Source organism: Falco naumanni, chromosome 2, assembly GCF_017639655.2.
Source record: "Falco naumanni isolate bFalNau1 chromosome 2, bFalNau1.pat, whole genome shotgun sequence".
Taxonomy (NCBI): Eukaryota; Metazoa; Chordata; class Aves; order Falconiformes; family Falconidae; genus Falco; species Falco naumanni.
In genome coordinates this window covers 76402665-76424736 of record NC_054055.1, presented here as the reverse complement: position 1 = coordinate 76424736, position 22072 = coordinate 76402665, and the positions used below count along the sequence as shown (strand labels likewise).

At 36.4% G+C, this 22072-nt stretch overlaps 1 protein-coding gene across 7 annotated transcripts in view; it reads right to left on the bottom strand.

Moving 5' to 3' along the window:
- The window catches only part of ITSN1 (intersectin 1), a 136377-nt gene that overhangs the window by 82299 nt on the left and 32006 nt on the right, over positions 1 to 22072 (bottom strand). For 6 of the 7 annotated variants that reach the window (XM_040584983.1, XM_040584984.1, XM_040584982.1 and 3 more), the window contains exons 3-9: positions 17693 to 17785; positions 15780 to 15843; positions 8087 to 8247; positions 5856 to 6035; positions 5125 to 5218; positions 2279 to 2379; positions 1592 to 1655 (exon numbers count right to left, since the gene is read on the bottom strand). In XM_040584983.1, the coding sequence (XP_040440917.1) occupies positions 1592 to 1655; positions 2279 to 2379; positions 5125 to 5218; positions 5856 to 6035; positions 8087 to 8247; positions 15780 to 15843; positions 17693 to 17785 (757 nt within the window). The remainder of the gene's footprint in view (positions 1 to 1591; positions 1656 to 2278; positions 2380 to 5124; positions 5219 to 5855; positions 6036 to 8086; positions 8248 to 15779; positions 15844 to 17692; positions 17786 to 22072) is intronic. The other variant, XM_040584988.1, reaches the window with a different exon arrangement.

Genomic DNA, 22072 nt, shown 5'->3' with positions numbered 1-22072 from the left:
GATGCTTGGTAGAACTTTATGGTTTGGTCTCCTTCTTCCATGAAGGCTCCTATCTCACATTCCAAGGACATATTTGCATTAAAAATCAAAGCCATTCTAGTCCTGATAAGCACAAAAACATTTTAGCATTATGCACATACTGAAAATTATGGAGTAACATCCCTGGATGTCCTAAAATCAGTATTCCAACAGATGCAAAAAATGCTTTTACTCATGTTAAGGTGGTATTGGACGAAATCTAACAGCCTGAACATCAGCTTTGTTTCTCTAGCATGCTGCACTCCAATCACGCAGAAAAATCTCCCATGATACTGTGAAAATCAAAGGTAAGCAACGGAAACAAGGTACAGGACTTTGTTTATGCAATTTAAATTTGGAGGAAAAATATTAATTTCTTTTGATCCATGCTTATGTTATTGAACTACTCAGGCTGGGGCACAAGAACAAGCCAGTAAAATAAAAATCTAGCATGCAAGGATATAATTGATCAGCTAACCCAATACTCTGGATCCACATCTTTGTTACAGAAATATCAAAACAGCTGCTACAGAATAGCTGATAGGCTGCATATCAGTACTTCACTTCGTATGCCTATAAATCAGTGAATCCAGTCCCAATACAGTCTGACAAATCTTGCCCCAGAGAACAGCAACAGCAGTTCCACTGCCAGACAGTAACTATCAAGAAAGGGAGCAATACTTAGGACAATAAAAGATGTAAAATCGATTCCTTATCTCATTAGACTTGGCAGTTTTTAATGTCAAAAATTAAGAGTTGTGTTTAGAACTCCTAGAGTACGCTGACAACACTTCCATGCCCACTCAACACTGGCAACAGGCAGAGTGTATTTTGTTTAGTCATTTGCTAGCCGATTGGGTTGATATTTTTTTTTTTTTCCTTACAGTAGCTTTGTTAGGAAACAGAGGAGAGAGTGCTATTAAAGCAACAACACAACAGACATCCCCACACAGAAGTCAGATGGGGTAGCAAGTTGACAATGGTTTTCAAGTAAAGACTTATAAAGTATAGAAGTTAATTAGAAGTAAATTTCCATGTAACAATAAGAACATAATAAACTTAATCAAACAGAAGTTGAAAGGAAAAAGAGAAGCTGAGACAAATCCTTTTAAAATCCATTATTTTAAACATATGTAACTCCAGCCTCTTGGAAATAAGCCCTTGGAAACTCACATAAAAGGCAGACAAGTCCCGAAGAAAGTATGGTTCTGAATTAAGCTTCCTTTTGTACTACCTGTGCAAATGTGTAAGTTTCACTGGTGCTGATATCACATATGGCTAGGGATGTAGAAGACTGAATAGCTGGTCTGCCTAAAAATCCTATAATTGAAACCCAGCTTACAAAACATCTATATGCTTAGCATAAAAGATGCTCTTTTTTACTTTTATGAAGTAATATTAATATAACTGTAGCAGTGCAGGTTTTTTTTTTTATAAAGTTATACATTAAAAAAAGCAACGTATAATAATTTATCAGTGGAGGGGGACTGAAAAGGAAGTAAAAGCCCAGTATAAAGTATAGAGGTTTAAGTACATTTTCCAGTTTGATGGAAATTCATAGATTTATTTTTACCATATTGTAGCCAGCTGAGCCTGGGGTAAACTTGACTGCATAAGAATAGTTCTTGCTTGCGGACCTAACAAAGGGAAATAAGGATTAACAAACAAATAAGCAACTTTCTGCTTTTCTTGCATTACCAAGTAGCTAATACACAAGCCAAGCTTAGTTCTGAATAGGTAACACTGAAGAGATGTTACCAGCATGAACCTAGGCTCCCTCCCCAAAAGAAAAAGCTAAAAAAAATACATAACCCTTCCCTTCTCTACAGCAATATTAATTAAAAAAAAAAAAAAGCTATGAAAAGCAAAGAGATCCTCCAGAACTAGTAAAACCAAGCCAGTGTACTCTTCTAGTTTCTTTTTGAAACTGGGTAGGCACCCTCATCAGTGAGTGAACTGTAAAAATCAAACGTAAGCAATGAACAGTGAGTAAATGTCTGCACAAGTTTTTACATAACCCACTGTACCCTTCCCCAGTGCCAACTTATTTCACAGAAAATAAAGGAATAAAGGTGATAAAATGATCCAAGCTATGATGAATATTTGCTTCAAAACAAGATCATAAAGAAGTTGGAAGATTCAAACAAAAACACATTGAGGAGAGAGATGAGTCTCTTACTATCTGAACAGCATTCTAAATGCTATTCTAATTGGCCTTTTACAGTTCAAAAAAAGGAGACAACAAAAACTGCTTCAGTACCTGTTAAGTGTCCACTCATTGTTTTATCATGACTATTGAACAGCTGCCTGTACTTCAGTCTTGATGACTGAGGTACAGCCCATTCTGCCACAGGAGGAACACTAGAATTAGAAAAAGGGTAAGGGGAAAGGGAAATATAATATTAAATTTAATCACATGAAGCTAACAGGTACAACAGCGCGAGGTGCTGCACAGAGATCAAGTTTTATGACTGAAATGGTACTTTTCACAAATATTTCCTTCTATCCCTGAAACCACAACAGCTTTGACTTCCTGTTTGAAAACATTCACCATAATTCAGTGTCTTAGAAGATGGTTTTTGGTAAAGTTTAATGTGATAGGTCTAAGAGTTTTGCTTTTTTCTTTACTAACAGAGAATTAAGTTACCTGAACAGTGTAAAGGAGCTGAAAGCTTTTACCTAAACATATAATAGGAAATGCCTTACCACAGTCAGCAGAAGTAATGTCTCATTTTACCCTGTCTTTTAACTTTTTGTCTTAACCAAACAATTCATAAGCTGATTCAGGAAAACAAATGTAAAATACAATGAAAACACAGAAAAAGTGTGAAAAAGCTACACGTGAAAGCAATCAGTTTCTCATAATGGAACTCAACTGACAAATGTAATATTCCCAGTTCTAATACATTAACATACTAAGTGTGTGCTGTTACTTGTAGCTATAATTTCCCATGCTTGAAGGCTGACAAGTCTTCATACTGAAAATGAGCAGTTTCTCAGTCTTTAGGCACATTCAAACTTTGTCTTTTTTGTTACGGTTCAAAAAAGATGAGGGGGAAAAAAAAAGCAGCCAGATTAAATAAGTATTTGTAACAGCATACCAAACTAGAGTTAAAAAAATGAACCAAAACTACCAAATCCCTTTTCCCGGGCCCACTGAGCAGAGTAAGCTCTTTCAAAGTTGAACTGCAAAGAAATACTCTGCTATTTGACCTCATATCCTATTCTCACATGACAAGACCCAAAACAGCAAATACCTCTATTTCTATTTCCAAAACACTGTGCTTTAATAATACTCTTTTACGGGAGCAAAGCTAAAAACAGGATGTATCTTAAGGAAAAGAGAATTGAAACTAAAAGAAAAAAAAAAAAAAAAAAAAGAAGAAGAAAGGAAAAAGCTGACTATTTAAGTTTTATCTGTTGCTTATCTAATAACAGGGCACAAGAAAAACCTGCAGAAGAAAATTTAAAATAGATAATTAAATAATGTCCCAAACCATTTTCTTTTTGCAAAAAAGATGTGAATTCCTTCCTCATCAGTTTTGCTAGATTTGGAGCTTCCACAAATTAGGTCTACCTTTGTCTTACATACATATGTAACTTGATATGTGAAGTAAGGTACATTAAGTAACGAAATTCTCCATCACGAATACTCAAATGGTAGTTTTGGAAGAAAAAATGCTGGAGGACAAAACAGTTGACTTGTATGCCAAACACCACAACTGCCCAAAGTTCACTACTCGTGGCTCAGCAGAGTGATAAAAGCACTCCAAATGGCATACTGATTTTCACCCTTCTCAAAATTTAAAATAATTCTAAGCTATAAAAAAGAACCCAAAACCAAAAAACAACTTCAACTTCATATTTTGGTTTAATGGACTTAGCTCTTCTGGCTTCCTTTCCATAAACTCTGCAAATCAATTACTTTGCTATCTATTTTCTCCAAAGTAAAACCTGAAGACACACGCTAGTTCATCACTCAGCATTAGCAGCAGTCTGTAGAAGGAATACCCCCTTCACTGCTGGCAGACTTTTCAGAGTTACTGAAGTAACATCAATTGAGCTAAGGAAGCTCCAACCCTGGCCCAAACAGATTTAGAGAACCATGCATTTTCACCTCAGAAAAGTCGTCATTTCACCTGAGGTTCAGGCATCTGTTGGCAACAAAAGTGACCAGCAAGACTGAGATATCATTAACCCCAAAACTATGACAGCCCTCTCATGGAATATCTAGAAGCCATTTCAGCTAAGTTTCTTGAACTTCATTAATTATTAATACAAAGTATTGTTACAGACAAAGCAGATAATGTCTTGTACCTCTGGAATTTGTATCAGAGCATCACTATGTTCCTGACAGTATTAGATTTCAAAGAGAAAAAGGTTTGTTTTGAAAGATTTTTAATCCTATTTGTCAAGAATCAGTAGTGTTGCTTATCTAATAACAGGGCACAAGAAAAACCTGCAGAAGAAAATTTAAAATAGATAATTAAATAATGTCCCAAACCATTTTCTTTTTGCAAAAAAAGCTGCAGTGTAGACCTGTGAAAAAGTTTGATTTACAAAGACTTTAGAAAACTACTATCTTACCTCCTCAAAGTTTTATTTTGTTAGATACATTACTTAAGACCATAGTAAAATACATTTTGCCTAACCATATGTTTTCCTAGGCCTTGAAATAATTTTAGTTGATTTTTCATGCAGGGCTTGAAGTGCATTTAATTCTGTGAAGTGCATTTAAAATAAAAGAACTATTAAATATTTCACTTTTCAAAATAATCCTGGAGTTGCTAATTTTAAAGAACACCGCTTTTTACATTTTCACACTAAAAGAAGTGCCTGCGCAGTTCTTACACAATGCAGATTGTATTTACAGAAGAAAATGCTTTTCTGAAAATCAAGATATCTCAATGATACACTGCTCATGGACCACTCCTTGTAAAACCACAGCATCCTATGAAATCCTGAAGTAATATCTCAGCAGGAATTAATTTCTGCAAGTAAATATTATTTCAGAAAACAACTTTGAAAAAGAGAAGTAGTTTTTCTAACTCGGGGGAACCAGATACACAGATACACTAATTCCACACCAATTCCACACCAACTTACCTAGCCACATCAAATGATTGTGCCTTTTGCAGTTTTGTGTTTAGCTGTGATCCTGGACCAGATCTACTAAAGGAAGAACTCTTTGGCAATGTGGCTGTAAATAAAAGAATACATGTGTTTACTAGTATCAGCATTTTAAACCACAGAATTTCATTACATTCATTTAGTTCCTAACATCAAACAGAAGTAGTATGGTTCTTCTGATGGTATCCCTTTTAAAAATATTAAGGTAAGGTAACAGCGTCTAACAAAATAGGTGAAAACACACAGGCACCTCTCTCATGCCTTTTTTTACTTTTGCAGTTTTATGGAAACCCTGATTACACCAAATTATATTGTGATTAATATTAGAAATCATATGTAGTCCAGTATTTTAAAGTAATCCCAAACAAACAGCAGTACTTCAATGGTTATAAATAGGAGAGGACCAATTTCTAGGCAACAGTTTACTGGCAAGCTGGATTTATCACGCTGCTGTATAACAGGGTTAATACTTTGCTCAACATGACTGACTGTTACAATACGGTATATCCATGTTTCCTCTTTTAACTTTTATAAAAGTTTGCTAACCAATTGCATTGGGCTAAACTGAAGTACAGTCCTTGTCCAAAGTCATTCTTTAAAGCAAGTTAGAATGGCTGATTTCCTGTCTACTATTCTGTAGATCCAAAAAAAGTGGCAAAATAATTTGTTAATAGCAAAAGAGTAAACAGTCTCAGTATGTAGCATACCAGGATGAGCAAAAGCAGGCAGAGGCTGTATAACAGCAGGAGCTCCATTAGCCAGGGGAGGTACTGCTGCTGCAGGAACAGAAGATACTAATGGTGGAGACATTCCTACTACTGGAATAGATGCCATTGGCACTGGGGCAACAGTTGTAAGAGATGGCATGCTGGCAATGCCCCCAATACCTATGGGTAAGAAAATGAGATATTTTTTCTAAATTAGAGACTTCTAATATGATACAACCATTTAACTGCAGCCTGCAACCCAGCAGTAAATGCAGAATTGAAGAGCAAATTGAAATGGAAACTTCGACAGACCCCTTGAAAGAACTCTTACAGTCTGCTGCACCATTAGCATATTGGGGAACATAAAACAATGCAGAGAACACAACATAACACTTTATAATGTATGCATATAAGAGCACACTGGATGCAACACTGACCAAAAAAGTCTATTAGCATTTGCTGAAGAAAAGAATTGTTTGCCTTGAACTAAATGAAGAGCAGCACTGTCAACTTCCAGTGAGTAATGAACCCAAAGTCTACATTTAGCCACAGCTGAAACGAACAAGTTTCAGGATAAATGCTTGCAGCCTATTGTCAAGATGAAACAGTGCAAAGCTAATAGGGTAAAGCACAGTAATGAGGTATTTTAGGTGTAAGCACAGTTGCATGGATAACAGGGAGGTTAAGGAGGTCTAGTCATGCCAATGGGAAGAATAAGGGTGTGTGCAAACAACTGAGATGAAGTCTATAGTGAATGAGAAAAAAAGAAAATCACATATTGTTCTCGTTTTCTTGTAGGTTTGACTTTATTAAGCCGTTTCTCAATTAAACCAGTATTTCGTCTGTTCAAGTCACTGATTTCTTACAGTCAGAAATAACATTGTAGAACTTGTGGAAGTGACAACTGATCAAACAACATGGTTGCACACAGTTTATCAAATGCACTATTCTTTTTTCTTAAGGACAGGCACCTATCAACTTGAGTCACAGCAACAACTAAAACAGAACCGTAAAGAACCTCTCACTACAGAATACAGCACGACATTGAGGTGTCAGACGAATGTCCTGGTTTTGGCTGGGATAGAGTTAATTTTCTTCTTGGTGGCTAGTGCAGTGCTGTGTTTTGGATCTGGTGTGAGAACAGTGTTGATAGCACACTGATGGTTTTGGTTATTGCTGGATAGTGTTTGTACGGGGTTGGGGACTTTTTAGCTTCTCAGGCCTTGCCGGCAGCAGAGCTAAAAAGGCACAGATAAATAAGAGGGGACACAGCCAGGACAGCTGACCTGAACTAGCCAAAAAGGTATTCCATGCCATGGGATGTCATGCTCAGTATATAAACTGAGGGCGATGGCCAGGGCCTAAAGATCATTGCTTTGGGGCTGGCTGGACATTGGTCAGTGGGTGGTGAACAGCTGTACTGTGCATCACTAGTTTTCTTTTCTTCCTTCCCTTTGGATTTCATTCCTTTCCCCTTCTACCTCCTTTTCATTATAACTGTTGTTATTCTTGTTCTTTTTCTTTTATTTTATCTCAATTATTAAACTGTTCTCATTTCTACCCTGGAGTTTTATATTCCTTTCTGATTCTCCTCTCCACCCCTCTGAATGAGGGGGGAGTGAGCGACCAGCTGGCTGGGGTTAAACCACAACAATGAGGTTCAGCTTTATTTAGTTATTTTCCTCTCACCAACCCATTTTCCCTGTTTTTTCCTTGAAATGATGGCGACCTTGGCAGTACTTGATCATGAAACTGAATCAGCCCCTGTTCTAGCTAATGCCAGTGTGGCACTGTTCATAAAAAAGCGGAGGGATGGCATTACTACCATGACTTGTAAAAAGTCAAGAAAAACATAGCTAATCTCGTCAAAGCTGGAGATCCCTTGATGACAAAAGTTTAAATAAAAACTCCACCACTTTAGAATGCACTAGCCCTGCTACCTGATCCATCTTTTTTTTCCTGCAAACACTTTTGTTTCAAATGTACAGGGAGCAGTATAAGACCTGAAGCAAACAGAACCTCAACTTACATTATTCAGTATGGTTGGATACTAAAAACTCATTGAGATTATTTTTTTTGGTTTTAATAAGTGCATGCATATGGGGGTTGAGTCTATGTACTTTTAGAAGTACTTTTTCCTAAAAGTTTCTTTTAGAAAATTAAAAACCACAATCAAATTCAACTCAGGTTGCTACAATACAAGCTAAAAAGGAGGAAAACAATGAACTTACCAAATCCTGGTGCAGCAGGCAGAGCAATAGGTGGCTGCTTCATGACAGGAGGCAGTGCAGATGGGAGCTGATAACCTTGTAGTTTTAATTTGATAAGTTTCATAGCTATTGAAAACTCCAACTGATCCATCCTCCCATCATTGTTCATGTCAGCTAGAGCCCTACAAAATACACCATTTTCAGTTAGATTCTGAAAGCATGAACTTCAAAAACTGACCTAGGAGTACACCCACAAGTATGTATATTCAAGACTAATTAATTTCCACTCAAAATAATTATGCCAGGCTAAAAATGGTCATGAAACAAGACACTGTTTAAACTGAGAGCTTCTTGATCTTTCTCTTGCAGTGATTAATAAATATTTTTAAAGTAGCTTTTCAACTCTTAGAGGAATTCCAGTGAAGCATCTAGAGAACAAGGATTAATGTAGTTCTACAAAAACTTTGCAAAATCACACAACTGAAACTACATGGTACTACAAAGAGCACCACAAAGAATCAAATGACTTAGTCTGCAAACCTGTACTTTAGCTCCATTTAAAATGTTCTTTAAATCTGTGCTCTTTACTAAACACCATACACCATTACATCTGCAAGTATACAAATTTGTTTTCAGTTAAACAATAGTACTCGAGATAAAACACTGAGCCTAGACCTTGAATAGGCTTTCATGTAAATCAGTCTGACTTAAACAGTCTTCTTTTTGTTTCTTCATTTGATGGTTAAGAAAACCATACTCAGCAGGGAATAGGGTTGGGAGGTTGGGAGGAGAGAAGCAGGAAGGAGAATGTTAGCTCCTGCAATTGCAAACCAAAAAAACAAATGCACATTAATAATGTAATTATTGTAAATTTAGTTTAAAACATTATGCTTATTTCTTTGCATTCATTTGAAGAATTAAGTACGCATTTCAGTATTGGAATAATATATTTTTTTAAGTTCATGTGTACATTTACATGTCATGAATGTGACAACACAAAGGACCCAGGCAGTCTAGATAAACTAGGGCTTTATTTCTGACCAAATCCCTATCAAGGAAAGCTTTCATGCCAGTATGTGAAAAGTTATAAAAAAAACACTGCAATAAATTGACAGTTATTTATAATTGATACTTAAATAAGTAGACAGCCAGGCAAATGCAGTGGCAAAGAATTCACAAAATACCCTCTCATCACAACCAAAAAAACACTAGAAAAACTCAACGAAGAGGCAGATCCCAGCAGAGGCTGTCACAGGTCAATCACACATCTTGTTTCCCCTGGTTTAGATCATCAGTAGCACTTTCCCCAAAATGGAGATAATACAACCCTTCCCAGTACTTATAAGACAGCATAAGATAGCTACACCACTGAAAAATCCACCAACTTTGACGTCACAAGGCTAAATACTATTACTGAAAATCTGGCAGCAGTATTTAAAGAAGAAAGTCTGGTGAGAAAACTGTAGACTCTGATGCTTACAGTTAAAAAGAAAAGTACACATTACACCACTCCCTGAAAGATGCTGAATTACTACAAATATTTCATTGAAGAACAAGTTTTGGCTGTGTGAACTTCTAGATGTTGGAAGTTTGATTTACATATAAAATCTGTCTGTTCTTCACTAACTTTAAACCTTCCTCAAATCCCACTACCAGCAAGTCTTTGGAAGCCTAAATTTAGTCAAAGCTAATTCTGGCTCCCACATAGCAAAATGTGATTTGGATTCAAGTTTCAATCATGATTGCTCAGTATGTGGTTCACTTGACAAATAATCACTTTAAAAGATTGTACTGTAGCAGTTGGATTTGATATATGGTAGTCCAACTAGAAGAAGGAAGAGGGAAGGCCAGCATGGCAAACCTGGACCAAGAGAATTACGAATTTGGAATGGGTATCTCCTCTTCCTTGCAGAACACTACTGCTCTAGAGGTTCAGCTTCTGATCACTCTTCCACAAAGAGCAATCAACACACTGGTACCTCTTGATGTACTGGCAGGCAAAGCCAAAGTGGAAGATGTAATGTTTTTGTCTTCACGCAATTTGTGGAGACAAGTGGGAGAACCCTCATGAAGGCAGAGAAGCCTCTCTCCTATGAACGTTAAGCAATAGCAAGGACAGACTGCAATAGCTGTTAACATGTATTACAAAATAAAAGGTATGCTTACTTCTAGCAAGAAGTTAAAAATACAAAGTAGGCTTCCCACATACTGTTACTGAGGTTATGTTAACTCTGAAGTACAAACACTTTCTCAGACATGAAAGTACTGAGGTTATTAGCTTCCATCATATCTTTCTGTCCAGTGGGGTATGCATACCACAAGCCACTATGTGCTAACCTGCAAACAGACTGCATGTATGCAGTACATAGTGCTTTTCCTCTTACACAATGAAACAGGTATAAACCTCCAAAACTTGTTTGCATCTCTCTAAAATTTTCTCTACGTCAGAAATGTTTATATCAACTTAAAATTCCTGTTAAAAGCCCAGATTAATTTTCAACTAATTCATAAACTATGACAATCAAGAATATCCACCTCTGTCTAGTTTTCAACAATAGCATGGAAGTGTTCCACAACACGCTGTAGGATTTTTGCTGCCCAAAATCATCACTCAGGCTTACAAGGGACAGCATTACTCAGTAGATTTTAATTTTCTTTTTTATACAGCTTTTACTTTTCACAACCAAAACACTTCCTATAATATCCATTAGTCAAACCTATAAACAGTGATGCTAGATTTCTAAAAGTCTCACTTGGGAGAAATACATGCAAGTCTTACAAACCCAAAACATTCAAGAGGCAAAAGGTGTCTGGAATATTAGAATGTCAGAAACTTAACGGCTAAACGTATTTTCTGAAGTGCTCCCTTTTGTGGGTTTTGCACTAGAAAGTAAATCAACATACAGTGAATGAATACCAAGAAAGCCTCATCAGAAAATTAGAATATTAAGAAAACAGAAGCCAGGAGCAGATAATAAGCTTCACTTAACTGATGCTTACAAGCAGATACCACATCTTTTTGAAGGCAACTAAAGAAAATTCAAAAATTTTCAACAAGGATAATGTGTGGGCTTTTTAACCAAAGTTTAGTTCAACACTTGCTTAGCCATTCTTCTGTCAGATGCCCAGTGGAAAGGGCAGTAAAACACAGGCTTATATAGCCAGCAAGCTGAGGACGTCCATAGGAACAAAGCTAGAGAAACTGATCTAGATAAACCTATTCTAGGAGATTTTTGACTGCACTCCAAGCAGTCAACGGTCCTCCCAAAGACAACTCGTTCCTCAACATAAGGAGAAGCCACTCAGCTCCGTAGCGACCAACTGGCACCAACAGCTCAAATAAATAGTCACAATGTTCCTTACATCTTTGCATTTAAGCAAAGTAATCAAACATATTGTGTTTAATAGTCTCATTTGTTCAATCTAAGTGGCTCCTACACCTGCAAATATTAGATTTATAAAATTTAAGCCTTTGCATTACTAAAGCACAGGCAGAGTCCCTCAACCTGTTATATGCATGGCCATGAAAATACAGTAAGAGTAAATATAACACTGTAGAGGACCTTGATTCTCCAGGCGTATTTACAGAGTGTACAGCCAGATCACAGTAGATCTTTGCATTCTACATGAGAAAATATTAATTGTCCAGTAATAAGAAACTTTGATATGGACCCGTCTCATTGCTTTAATTGAAATCCTATTCACATAATCATCAGTAGCTTTAAGTTTAATGTCTGACCTTCTGTTCAGCTCATTTACTCTATGTCAATGGCTTTGTTATTTAAATTAACAGCAAAAATTTCAGTGAGAAAAATCAGGTACACACTACAGAATCTACATACATTTTTACAGCATGCTAACACAAATCAGCTTTTGTCTGACAAAATCTTTAGTGCAAAAATAGGACAAATTTTCATTTCTAATTACTGAATCTAGTGCCGTGCTGCTAGATTACAGGGCTACTTTTGAATAAACAACACCTTAAATGCAGTGAATGGCTGACAGTAGACACTACCTAATTTCACTGTTTGGCTTCCAATGAAATTTGGAAGAATGTAGTGTCCTTAAATTTGTTTCATTTAAGGTCTGGCTCAAACCAGTGCAGAGCAGTAAATGGACTAAACATTGACTAAATATTTATCGTATTTTATAGAACAGGCCTGTGTGTATAACAGGTGTTTTTCTAATGAAAATAGCTGCAGTGAGCTTCATCACAATGCTAGGTTTCAGGTGCTGACAAAATTTTTCCCCTACAGATCTTTTCCTCCTCCTTTCTCTCCTCTTTCCTGCAGAATACAAAGACAACTGGATTATTTTTGCATTTATGAGACACAGAAACTGAGCATGCACATTTTTTTCTGTCAAATATGCTTATGATTACCCTACAAAACATCTATCTCCATGAGAATAACATAGAGTGTTAAAACAAGGAAATTCCTTGCAGTTCAAAAAATCTCATATTATACAATACCATACTGCATTACAAAACTCAGCCATAATCAGAGAGGAGAAATTAGGTCTTTAGCATCAGTCACTTTATCAATGCATGCATAGTAAGAGTTACAACTCAGAATTGCCACCTATAATCTTTCACTCCCACACTAGGACAGAGATTTAAGAAGGGTGTGAGGGAAGCATATGTCAGAAATACGTAAATCAACTAATGGCTTTAGTCTGTCCTGAAAAATAAGTAACTCTAAATGCACGAAAAACAGATGGCATTGATTATTTTAGTTCTCATTTAATTCCAGAGAGACAGGCTACACAGAAGATGCTTTTTGAGGCCACCATTCATAAGGGCTATAGAAGAAAGCCAGATTATTGCCTATTTAAAAACAGTTATCTTCCAAGCCACTGCAGTCTCAATTCAAAGCCTACTTAGAGGCTTCTTAATAGATTACCAGCTTGGCAAACTCCAAAGCTTGCAAAGGGTAGAATAGCAAAGAAGTTGTCATGACAGACCATAATAATTCCACTAATTTGCTCCACTTAGGTCCCAGAAATTTCTTTTTTCTTAAATGAATGGTGAGTAGAAGGGACACAGGAATTGTCAATGCTAAAAACTATGGAGCTACTATTTTTAAGAAATATTAATTATTTGATTAATAACAAACTTTGATTAATAGCAGAAATTACAATTAATCCTTAAGTCTCATCTTAAAAAACTGCAGAATTACACCAACTGCAGAATATTCTCAAACCAGCTCTTGAGGCAGAAGACATTTAACTGGTACTTCAGCTAGGTAGCTAGCACTTCTTGAAGTTCTAGAGAAAATTATTTTTTCATGATACAAAACCAGCAGTTGAACTTTAATTAAACTGTAAGTCAGTGAAAATCCTTATACTGCTCACTTATGCAAACAAAATTCTCTCACTCATGAGAACACATTTGGAAACTCATAGAGTGCTTGCTTTCACTGTAAAGAGCTCTGAAAGCAGTATGGCCAATCACTCATTAGGCCGATCCCCCCTGCAGTTCCTTTCCTAGTTGTGTTTTTCTAAACAAGAACCTCCACAACAAAACAGATGAAACTTTGTATTAGCATAAGCTTGTCTACATACAGCTGTAGGTAATCCTTTATGAAACAAATGCTAGGCTCCTATCTTGCAGAGAGATTTATACAATCAACTGTGCTCAAAGCAGACTCATTAAGAATAGGAAAACACTTCTAAAATACAATGCACATACACTTCCATATTACTAGGATCAGAAAATGAATTTGAAAAGTTTTACAAGTTGCTCTCAGAAAAACAACTTTCCTTCCTTAAATAATGTTGTACCTCCCCTTCTCTCTCTAATAATCAAATGCTATCTAAAAAAAAACCCAATAATTCAATCTATTCAAGAAATAAAGAATGCTGACAGAAAAGAAGTTTTATGCAGCTCCCATCTCTCTCAGATATTCTGGGTTTATTACTCCCAAACTCCCCCCTCTATTAAAGTACTCCCAGATCTGTATCAATGTTAATAGAGACTTAGATAGACAACATTAGAATATTGCTATTAATCCACAAAGCAAGTCGGCCATGAGTTCTTAACCCTGGGAGCTAAGACAAACAATGATTCACATTTTTCATGCTGCAAAGGACTTCTTGCCACTAAACAGTCTAACTTCTATTGTTTCTGTGGGACAGCAGTAATCTGTGGTAGGTTACAAACATTCACTGATAGACCAAAAGAGTTAAATCATTTGAGTTGTGGGAAAAGAACGGTGTTTTCTTCCCCGCCCCCCCCCCCCCCCCCCCGGCCTTTTAAGGGGTCTTACTAATACAATGCAACTATTTTCCTACTTGGTTATTCTAATTCCAATATATACAAGTGATCTAGATTTTTACTTAAATATTTACTTCTCTTAATTCAGACATAATCAAAAAAAAGAAGACAGACAGTAAGAAAGGGACGTCTGCATGCTTTTTTATGATTTATAAAGGCAGCATGAATAAGTTTTAGCTCAGCTTTATTTAAAAAAATGTGCAAGTTCAGGTCTTGTCTCTATGACAACTACAGAACTAGTGGAATGATTCTCTCCCTCTCAAGAGGCTTGAAAAACTGGGTAATTCAGAGAGGAAGAGATTTTTAGTCAGACTATTTACAACTGTTTAGTTTTGTTAACACCTATTTAAAGCTAATGCCTACGGAACATTTTTGGAGAAAGGATGTCTTGTTTAAGACACAATGTCTTTCCCTGTTTAATTAAGAGGCAAGAGAAGTTCCAAAGGGCCATCTGAACTTTTGCTGAGTCTTCAGCAAATAAGATAACCAGAACAAATTTGATATTTGTAAGATGAAGATAGTCTGAAAAGAAAATAAACTATTTATTTAAAAGCCATGTAAATCCAACCCCTCTTTTAGGCATGCATATTTCCAGAGCAACTGTTTTTCTTGTGGAAAATAACTCTATTCTTTCTCCAGTCAAAGCAAGATTCTGGTTTTAGAAGTCCTTACTACAACAAAAATTTTTTATAACTGCAATAAGCTCTTTCAAACAGTTACAGATCTGTCACAAGTTATCCATTCTTCTGCTGCTTTTTTGCAATCTAGAATGAAAAACAGTATTATTCACTCTGTCCAGCATCAAAAAAAGTTTTAGTAGTAATATAATGTAAATTATTAATAATCTATGCAAGTTAGCATGTCCAAGTCTGGCAGGGTCATATAATTTGGAGCAGAAACACCTGCAATCCTGCATGAAGAAACAGCAGATTGTAGAAATGTTTGTGATGTGTAATATATAGCAGTGGAGACACTGATCTGTCTAAACTTAAAAAGGAATGGTAAAAATTTCAAGCTTTCAAACTGTATTGCTGACAACGGAAACAGTTATGCCAGCCTTAATTTTTATAACAATTTTTCCAAGTCTTACATAGGCTTTCCCATTAGAAGATTTTTTAATACTAATTACTGTGCTTAGCAATTGCATTAGTACATTTTTAATAAAGTTGAAAGCATTTAGTAATTTAAAATGAGGGTTGTAAATCACAAACTTCAAAAATACCATTTCTAGAAAGTTACCTATTTCTAATAACTGTACAAGTATCGTAACTCAGCTAAAACACACTACAAAGAGTATTTGCCTTGTAGACTTCTGGAAAGCACATTAAATCAGTGATTTTAAACCCCAGATTCTGAAATATAATTACTGTCCAAATCTGTGCCAATAAACTTCACTTTGTGATGTAACTGCAACTCTCCCATGCCCTCCCACTTACTCACCATATCTGTGCTAGTACTGGTTGAGGTAACCCAGATTGAAAAAAAAAGTTTCTAGCTTGATCACCTATAAAATAAATAGGACAATTTCAGAAAATGATAAGAATACCTGTAAGAGGAAAGAGGAAATCATGAGTCAAAAATATCTAAACCAGAAGCAATAGTAAAATCATAAATACTTAATTCTATGCATACATAACAGAGTATGAGATTTAAACCAATTTTGTCACTTGTAAACTTACCAGGTATTTCCAACAAGCACATACTCTTTAACTCTGCAACAGTCGGCACCACATGAAGTCAAGTGGACATTAACTTTTAGTGCAATTGGAAATTCATGGTTCACAGTCCCTAATCTGCATCAACAGCTCTCTTCAGGATTCTATGCCTTGCGAGAACAAGAAATTGTTTTCTTCTACTAAAGTATGTACTAATATAAAGTCTGTTTTCGTTTTTTTTCTAAGTGCAATGCCAGTCAGCTACCACAAATTAAATAAAATGGTCTTTACCCTGATGTGAACCTGATAATCCACCACTAAAGCAAGCAATGGTATATTTCAGTGTCATTTTTCAACTAACAGTTAAAAGTAAGCATAGCAAAACCATTACAAAACCATTAAGTACTTGGAAAGATTGTGGCCTGTAAAGGAAAGTTGCAAATGGACTACAAAGAGCACTAAACATCAAATGAGGTCAAAAAACCAGTATTTTGTACCAAATCTGTCATGTAACAGGAGCAGAAACAATCAAATTGTATACTTGGAGCCATGTATGGCTGTGATGAATTCTGTGCTAAGAATCTGATTCTGATTTCACACTCTGGAAATCCTCTTGATGGATCAGACAGTAAGAAAGGTAAAACACTTCTCTACCTTTCATTTCAATTCACCATCACAGTTTAGATAGCACTTTAGAAAATTAAATGCAACAAAAAATAACAAAAAAGTAGGCATCCTACTGCCTCTAAAATCAAAGCAAATCAGTGGTGTTCAATGAAAATTTAGTAGAATCACTGCAATTCCTTTACTTGCAGCTTTGCTTTCCACAGCTTTAATCAATTTTGCCATTCAGATTTTTTAAAGAGGTCATCCATGCCGATTTCACCAGTTTAAACAGTTTCTGAAACAGATTTCAGTTAAATTGATATATTTCATTTAAACAGACTTTTAAATCTATTAGCATTTTAGCATGGTGGGTTGACCCCAGGCAGAGAAAAGGACCCAGTCACTCACTAAGCAATAGCTTGGAAGACAACAGCCACCCCTTTTTTTTTTTTTTTTTTTTTTGAGCATGGTGGTATTGGATAACCCTTCAGCCAGCTTGGGTCAGCTCAGCTGTCCCTGCTGTGCCCCCTTCCCAACTTTCTGCCCATCTCCAGCCCACTCACTAGGAGGTGTGGGTGTGGGTCTGTACAGAGTAAGAAACAGTAAAAGCCTTTAGGCTTTGCAAGCACTGATCAGCCATGGCAAAAACATCCAAAACAGCACCATACAGGCTGCTATGAAGAAAGTTAACTCCATCTCAGCCAGACTCAGTACAGTGAGTTAATTCACTAAGCACATTAAAGCATGATAAACATGATAAGGCATCAAGGTGACTCCATGTCCTGAATTCTAACCCTTCAGTTTTTACAATAGAACTGCTTTGTAGAGCCACAATTATAAATAATTTTATTTCTGCTTACAGAACAATCAAGTGGCATAAACCAGCTCTATAGCTGGTAAATAACAGAAAATATCAGAAAAGATGGGGTTGATGTGGCAAGGCATATGAAAAATGGGATTTAAAATGAGTAAGATCTGCTCAATTTTTAAAATTCTCTGCACTTAAATATTTCCCAGGCAACTCTGTACATATTTAGGCTTGTTAGTCAAGATTTAATTAGATGAAGTCAGAAGTGAAAATTATTTCATTACCAGTGATAAATCCAGATGTTGGTTTCAGACTATGGAACTGTTGATCATGTTTAGCTCTCTCCTCCACAGTAATAGCCCAGATATCCAGGTTGCCTAGCCCAAAAGAAATAGAGAAATAAAATTCAGAAACATTATTTTAAAAGTATATTATTTTTGTTTCTGAGTGTAATTATATCATATCATACCGGACCTCTGAAAACAACATACACAGAGAAGCCATTCATCCGAAGTCTATAGTTGGTATCTCCATGAATCCTTAAAGAGCCAGTTAGGACTTAATGAACTTACCAGAACTAAGTGTTACTGAATTAAGATGACTACTGAGCACTGATCCACTTATCTGGCTCATACAGAAATTTAAGTTACAACCAGGCTGCTCAAAGTGCAATCAAATAAAAGACAACATCAGCATACCAGAGGATATAATGCAGAAGGTTCGTAAGACTAGATATTTAGGAGGCGGGAGGCCATTTGCCTCTCACAATACATACAGCTGAAATGCAAGTTCTTTTAATGGAAAAGGTACCTTGAACAATCAGTTGTGTACTCTGTGTTCTTGTACTATTATAAGAGAAGAACTCTCCTTACTTGTCTAGGAAAAGTGCGATTCAACCAGATAGTAAACATTTTTCATGGGCAACAATACCACAGGAAAGCATGCTCCTCATTCTTCTGAGAATGAGAAATCTGAATAAGAATGTTACACAGACCAGATCCTTCACACCACATTCATAAATTGGAGATGAATATTTAGTTTACACTGAGTTTTATTACCCTTCCACAGTGCCATGCTTCTACAACACTTTTTCCAGTTCTAGCTCCATTTTTGTGCCAGTTCCTCTCCTCTCTCTCCTCTTGCAGACATTTCACTTCCATCCTTCAGATTATCTGTACTCAGAGTAAACATATCTCAACTTCCACCTGAGACCTCCAATAAGCTCTCTAACACTGCATTTCAGGTTTGTTTCAACAATTTCTAACCAGTAAAATCATTATTTCAACATCTGTAGAAGTACACTGCACTGGTGCACCTTCCTATGGGAACATAACAATATGAAGGCACCTAAGTTAATGGAAACACTGTTTTATTGAAGCAGTATTAAAAGATAAAATGTAGACTTGCAGAAAAAATAAAGAGATCTAGCATTCACTCTGTCTCAGCACTACATTCTCAGATTAAATTTCAGGTAACAAGGTCTACAAATATTTTCAACAAATATTTCAAACTGCTTGCATGCTGAGGCAGAATCAGACTCAGCAGTTATGAAGAACATAAGAATTTCCTGCCTCCTGAATTTCTGCTATTTAAAATCTACCTTCATGTGGCAAAATGTACTTTGGAGAGAAAAGAAAATGGACAAAGGGAAGAAAAACATTCCTTTAAATAGCAGATTTCACTAATGAAAGAAAAGCCACATTCTTAGTAAAAAAGTATCATCTCAATTTCAGGTAAACCATGGATTTCTAGAAGCAGACTAATAATATCTAATTCAAAGGAAGGACATTTTAAGATTAGTCCAGAAATCCCAGAATTTTAGTGATAAGCTCACAGAGGCACTGTAAACAGATTTCGTAGCTGTGCTCCCTGTGGGGATGGAACAGGACTCTTCCTGGATATGAACATCCCAAACCACAATAGTTCAAGTAACCAGTTATCTCTTAATCGTCTCGTGAACCCCTGATAGGAGGAAAGGAATAGTGTTAAGACTTTATGACCAATATGCAGACTAGGCTGACTAGTCTAGGCCAACTAGGAGTAGAGGAGCATCTCCCTGTATTGGAAACACGACTACTGCAGCCTGAGATCCTAAGGCTGGATGGGATAGCTTACACAAAGGGGGAGAATTTCTTGAACGTAATGGGGGAAGAAAAAAACCACCAACAAACCAACATGAAATTTGCAATGATTCACTGGCTTGCTCTCTCTCAATTTGAGGTATGCATGACTCGGTACCAAAAAAATAAGTAATAATAAATAAATACAATAACAAACCCCAAAAAACACAACAACAAAACCTAGCTCTCCCTATCCTCTGCAAAAAAAGCAGCAAAACCCAGAACTAAAAACTCTCATGGCATGAGGTAGCTAAAAATGTATTATAGTAACTATTTCAAAACAAAATTTGTTGATTTATTCTCTGGAGTCCCTGTAGCTAGAACAAATTATTGTCAATATTTAATCTTCCAGATGGAGATTTGGTTGGTATTGGAACAGTAGGTCTCCTTGATTATTAACATCAAAAGAACCAATGTTAAACCAAGCAACCCTAGTAGCCTCTTCAGTCAGAAAAGTATGAACGGCATCTCTGGCATTGACTTATTTCCTTCTTTTGTTGTTTGAGGAAACAATAAGACCTATGCAAGAGCATGAAACAGGACCTTACTCAACACTATGACATCATTCATGGCTTCAGATCCTGGATGGCAATATAGAGGTTGTGGAGCTTTTCAGTGTATTTCGATACAAAGGAGGCAGTCAACAAACCACAAAATCGACAAAATCGACTCATAAGCAAGCTATTCCTGAGTGCAACAGCAAGCCCTCTAACCATCTGTTCTTTTGCAGGGCTTAGCAGTAACCTCATCTGTAGAAGTGAAGCAGTGGGCCCTCATATATGGAACAGGCATTTTCTTCTCCTGGACAAAATGACACAACATCAAGCATAACACATTCTTCCAACAATTATCAAAATCCTACCATGCCTGATTTTTTTTTAGTCATCCTTAAAATAAGCAGTGTTCTGGAATATCAGTGAGTTACCCCAAATATAATATTGGATGCTGCGCTCTTTCCATACCCACTGTCCAAGCTGGCTTGAAAGATCCTTTAAAAAGAAAGAAAGTGAAATAAAAACAAAACTATCATTATTGGCATTCACAAGCACAGTGATACCAGATACTGCACATTTGGAGTGAGGACTTTCCGAAGATGGAGACTGCATAAATCTTCTTATTGGTAACTACAGGCAGCAGAAAATGTTGCGTTCTCAAAAGGATGTTAAATGTCCCCATAAAAATTAGAATTTTCTTTACACCATTTGTTTCCTCTTACAACAATCTTAGCCTTTTGCTGTCATCTTCTAAGAGGAGGGACTGGCAGACTTGGTTCAGGTATGAATACCCTAAGAAACTTCCCTCACACTGCATTACAAATTAAAGATACTCCAGAAACTACATTAGCCACATACTTATTCCAACTTCCTCTTTGTAGAGCAGTCAGATGAAAAAAGTTGTTTGAGAAGAAATAATCAATTCCCTCCTTCTTAAAGCCATGTACTAGAGTTAAGAGGATCCTGGACAACAGATGCAAGATCGAATGGTAATATATAAAACTGAAAAAAGAAAGCTGCTATCCATCCATCTGTAAGGCAATGAGAACTCTCTGAAGACGGCAGAGGAGAATGCTTTGAAGACAATATTTCCATTAAGAATGTATGTACATGTTTAAATATTGGCACATGCAAAGCACAGCCCTGACTCTAAACAAAAGGAAATACTTGTCTGAATGAGATTTCTTTCACATCATGACTTCCTTACATTGTGAAAATCAGTGAAGCTATTCACAACTTTTTACATGACCTGAAAGAGTATTCTACACAAAATTGTCCAGTGAGTTTATTTGATCAAAGCACCTAGTAGCCAGTTTCACTCCCAAACTGACGAAGTCTGACACCAAACAAGGTTTAATTCTTAGAGGGTTGGACTTAAAGATAACTGAGACAATGCATGGCAGCCTCCAATTATACGTTTGTGCTAGCTACCGTGTGTAAAGGGATGTTTCTTCTGTTGCGCTGCATGGACTTTTTCAGACTGGCAGAGTCTGCATCCAGTCAATTGTGTTTAGCAAGAACTGGGTATCTCTAACAACATACTCTGAATAGCACACGTGTTTCCTGAAGTCTCCCATGGAAACAATAACACTAGACATAAATTTAGTTCCTAGCTATATCCAATCCAAAAAACTAGACTTCCGTATATATTTATATACAGACACACACTTTTTTCTGTCTATGTGTGTATGCATATGTAAGTGTATATATATATATATATGTATATCACACACAAACACACATATACACACAAGAATTATATCTGCATCTCCAGAGATAAGCCCTCAACAGATACAACATTTAAGTGGAACTAAACTAGTTACTAGGTCTCAGCAGTGAAATTTTTCTTTGTAATCTTTCTTCAGGTTTGTTGCAAAGCTGGCCTAAAAAAATCTATTTTACATGAATAGCAAAGAGTAATGTCTCTATTGCACCACCAGGGCCCTTCCTGGATCTTTCAAAAAGACTGAAGTTCAAGATGCTATACCTTCCTCTGTTATAAATGGAGAGCTAAAAAATGCAGCACCTTTGTTCTAATCAAAATACGGGC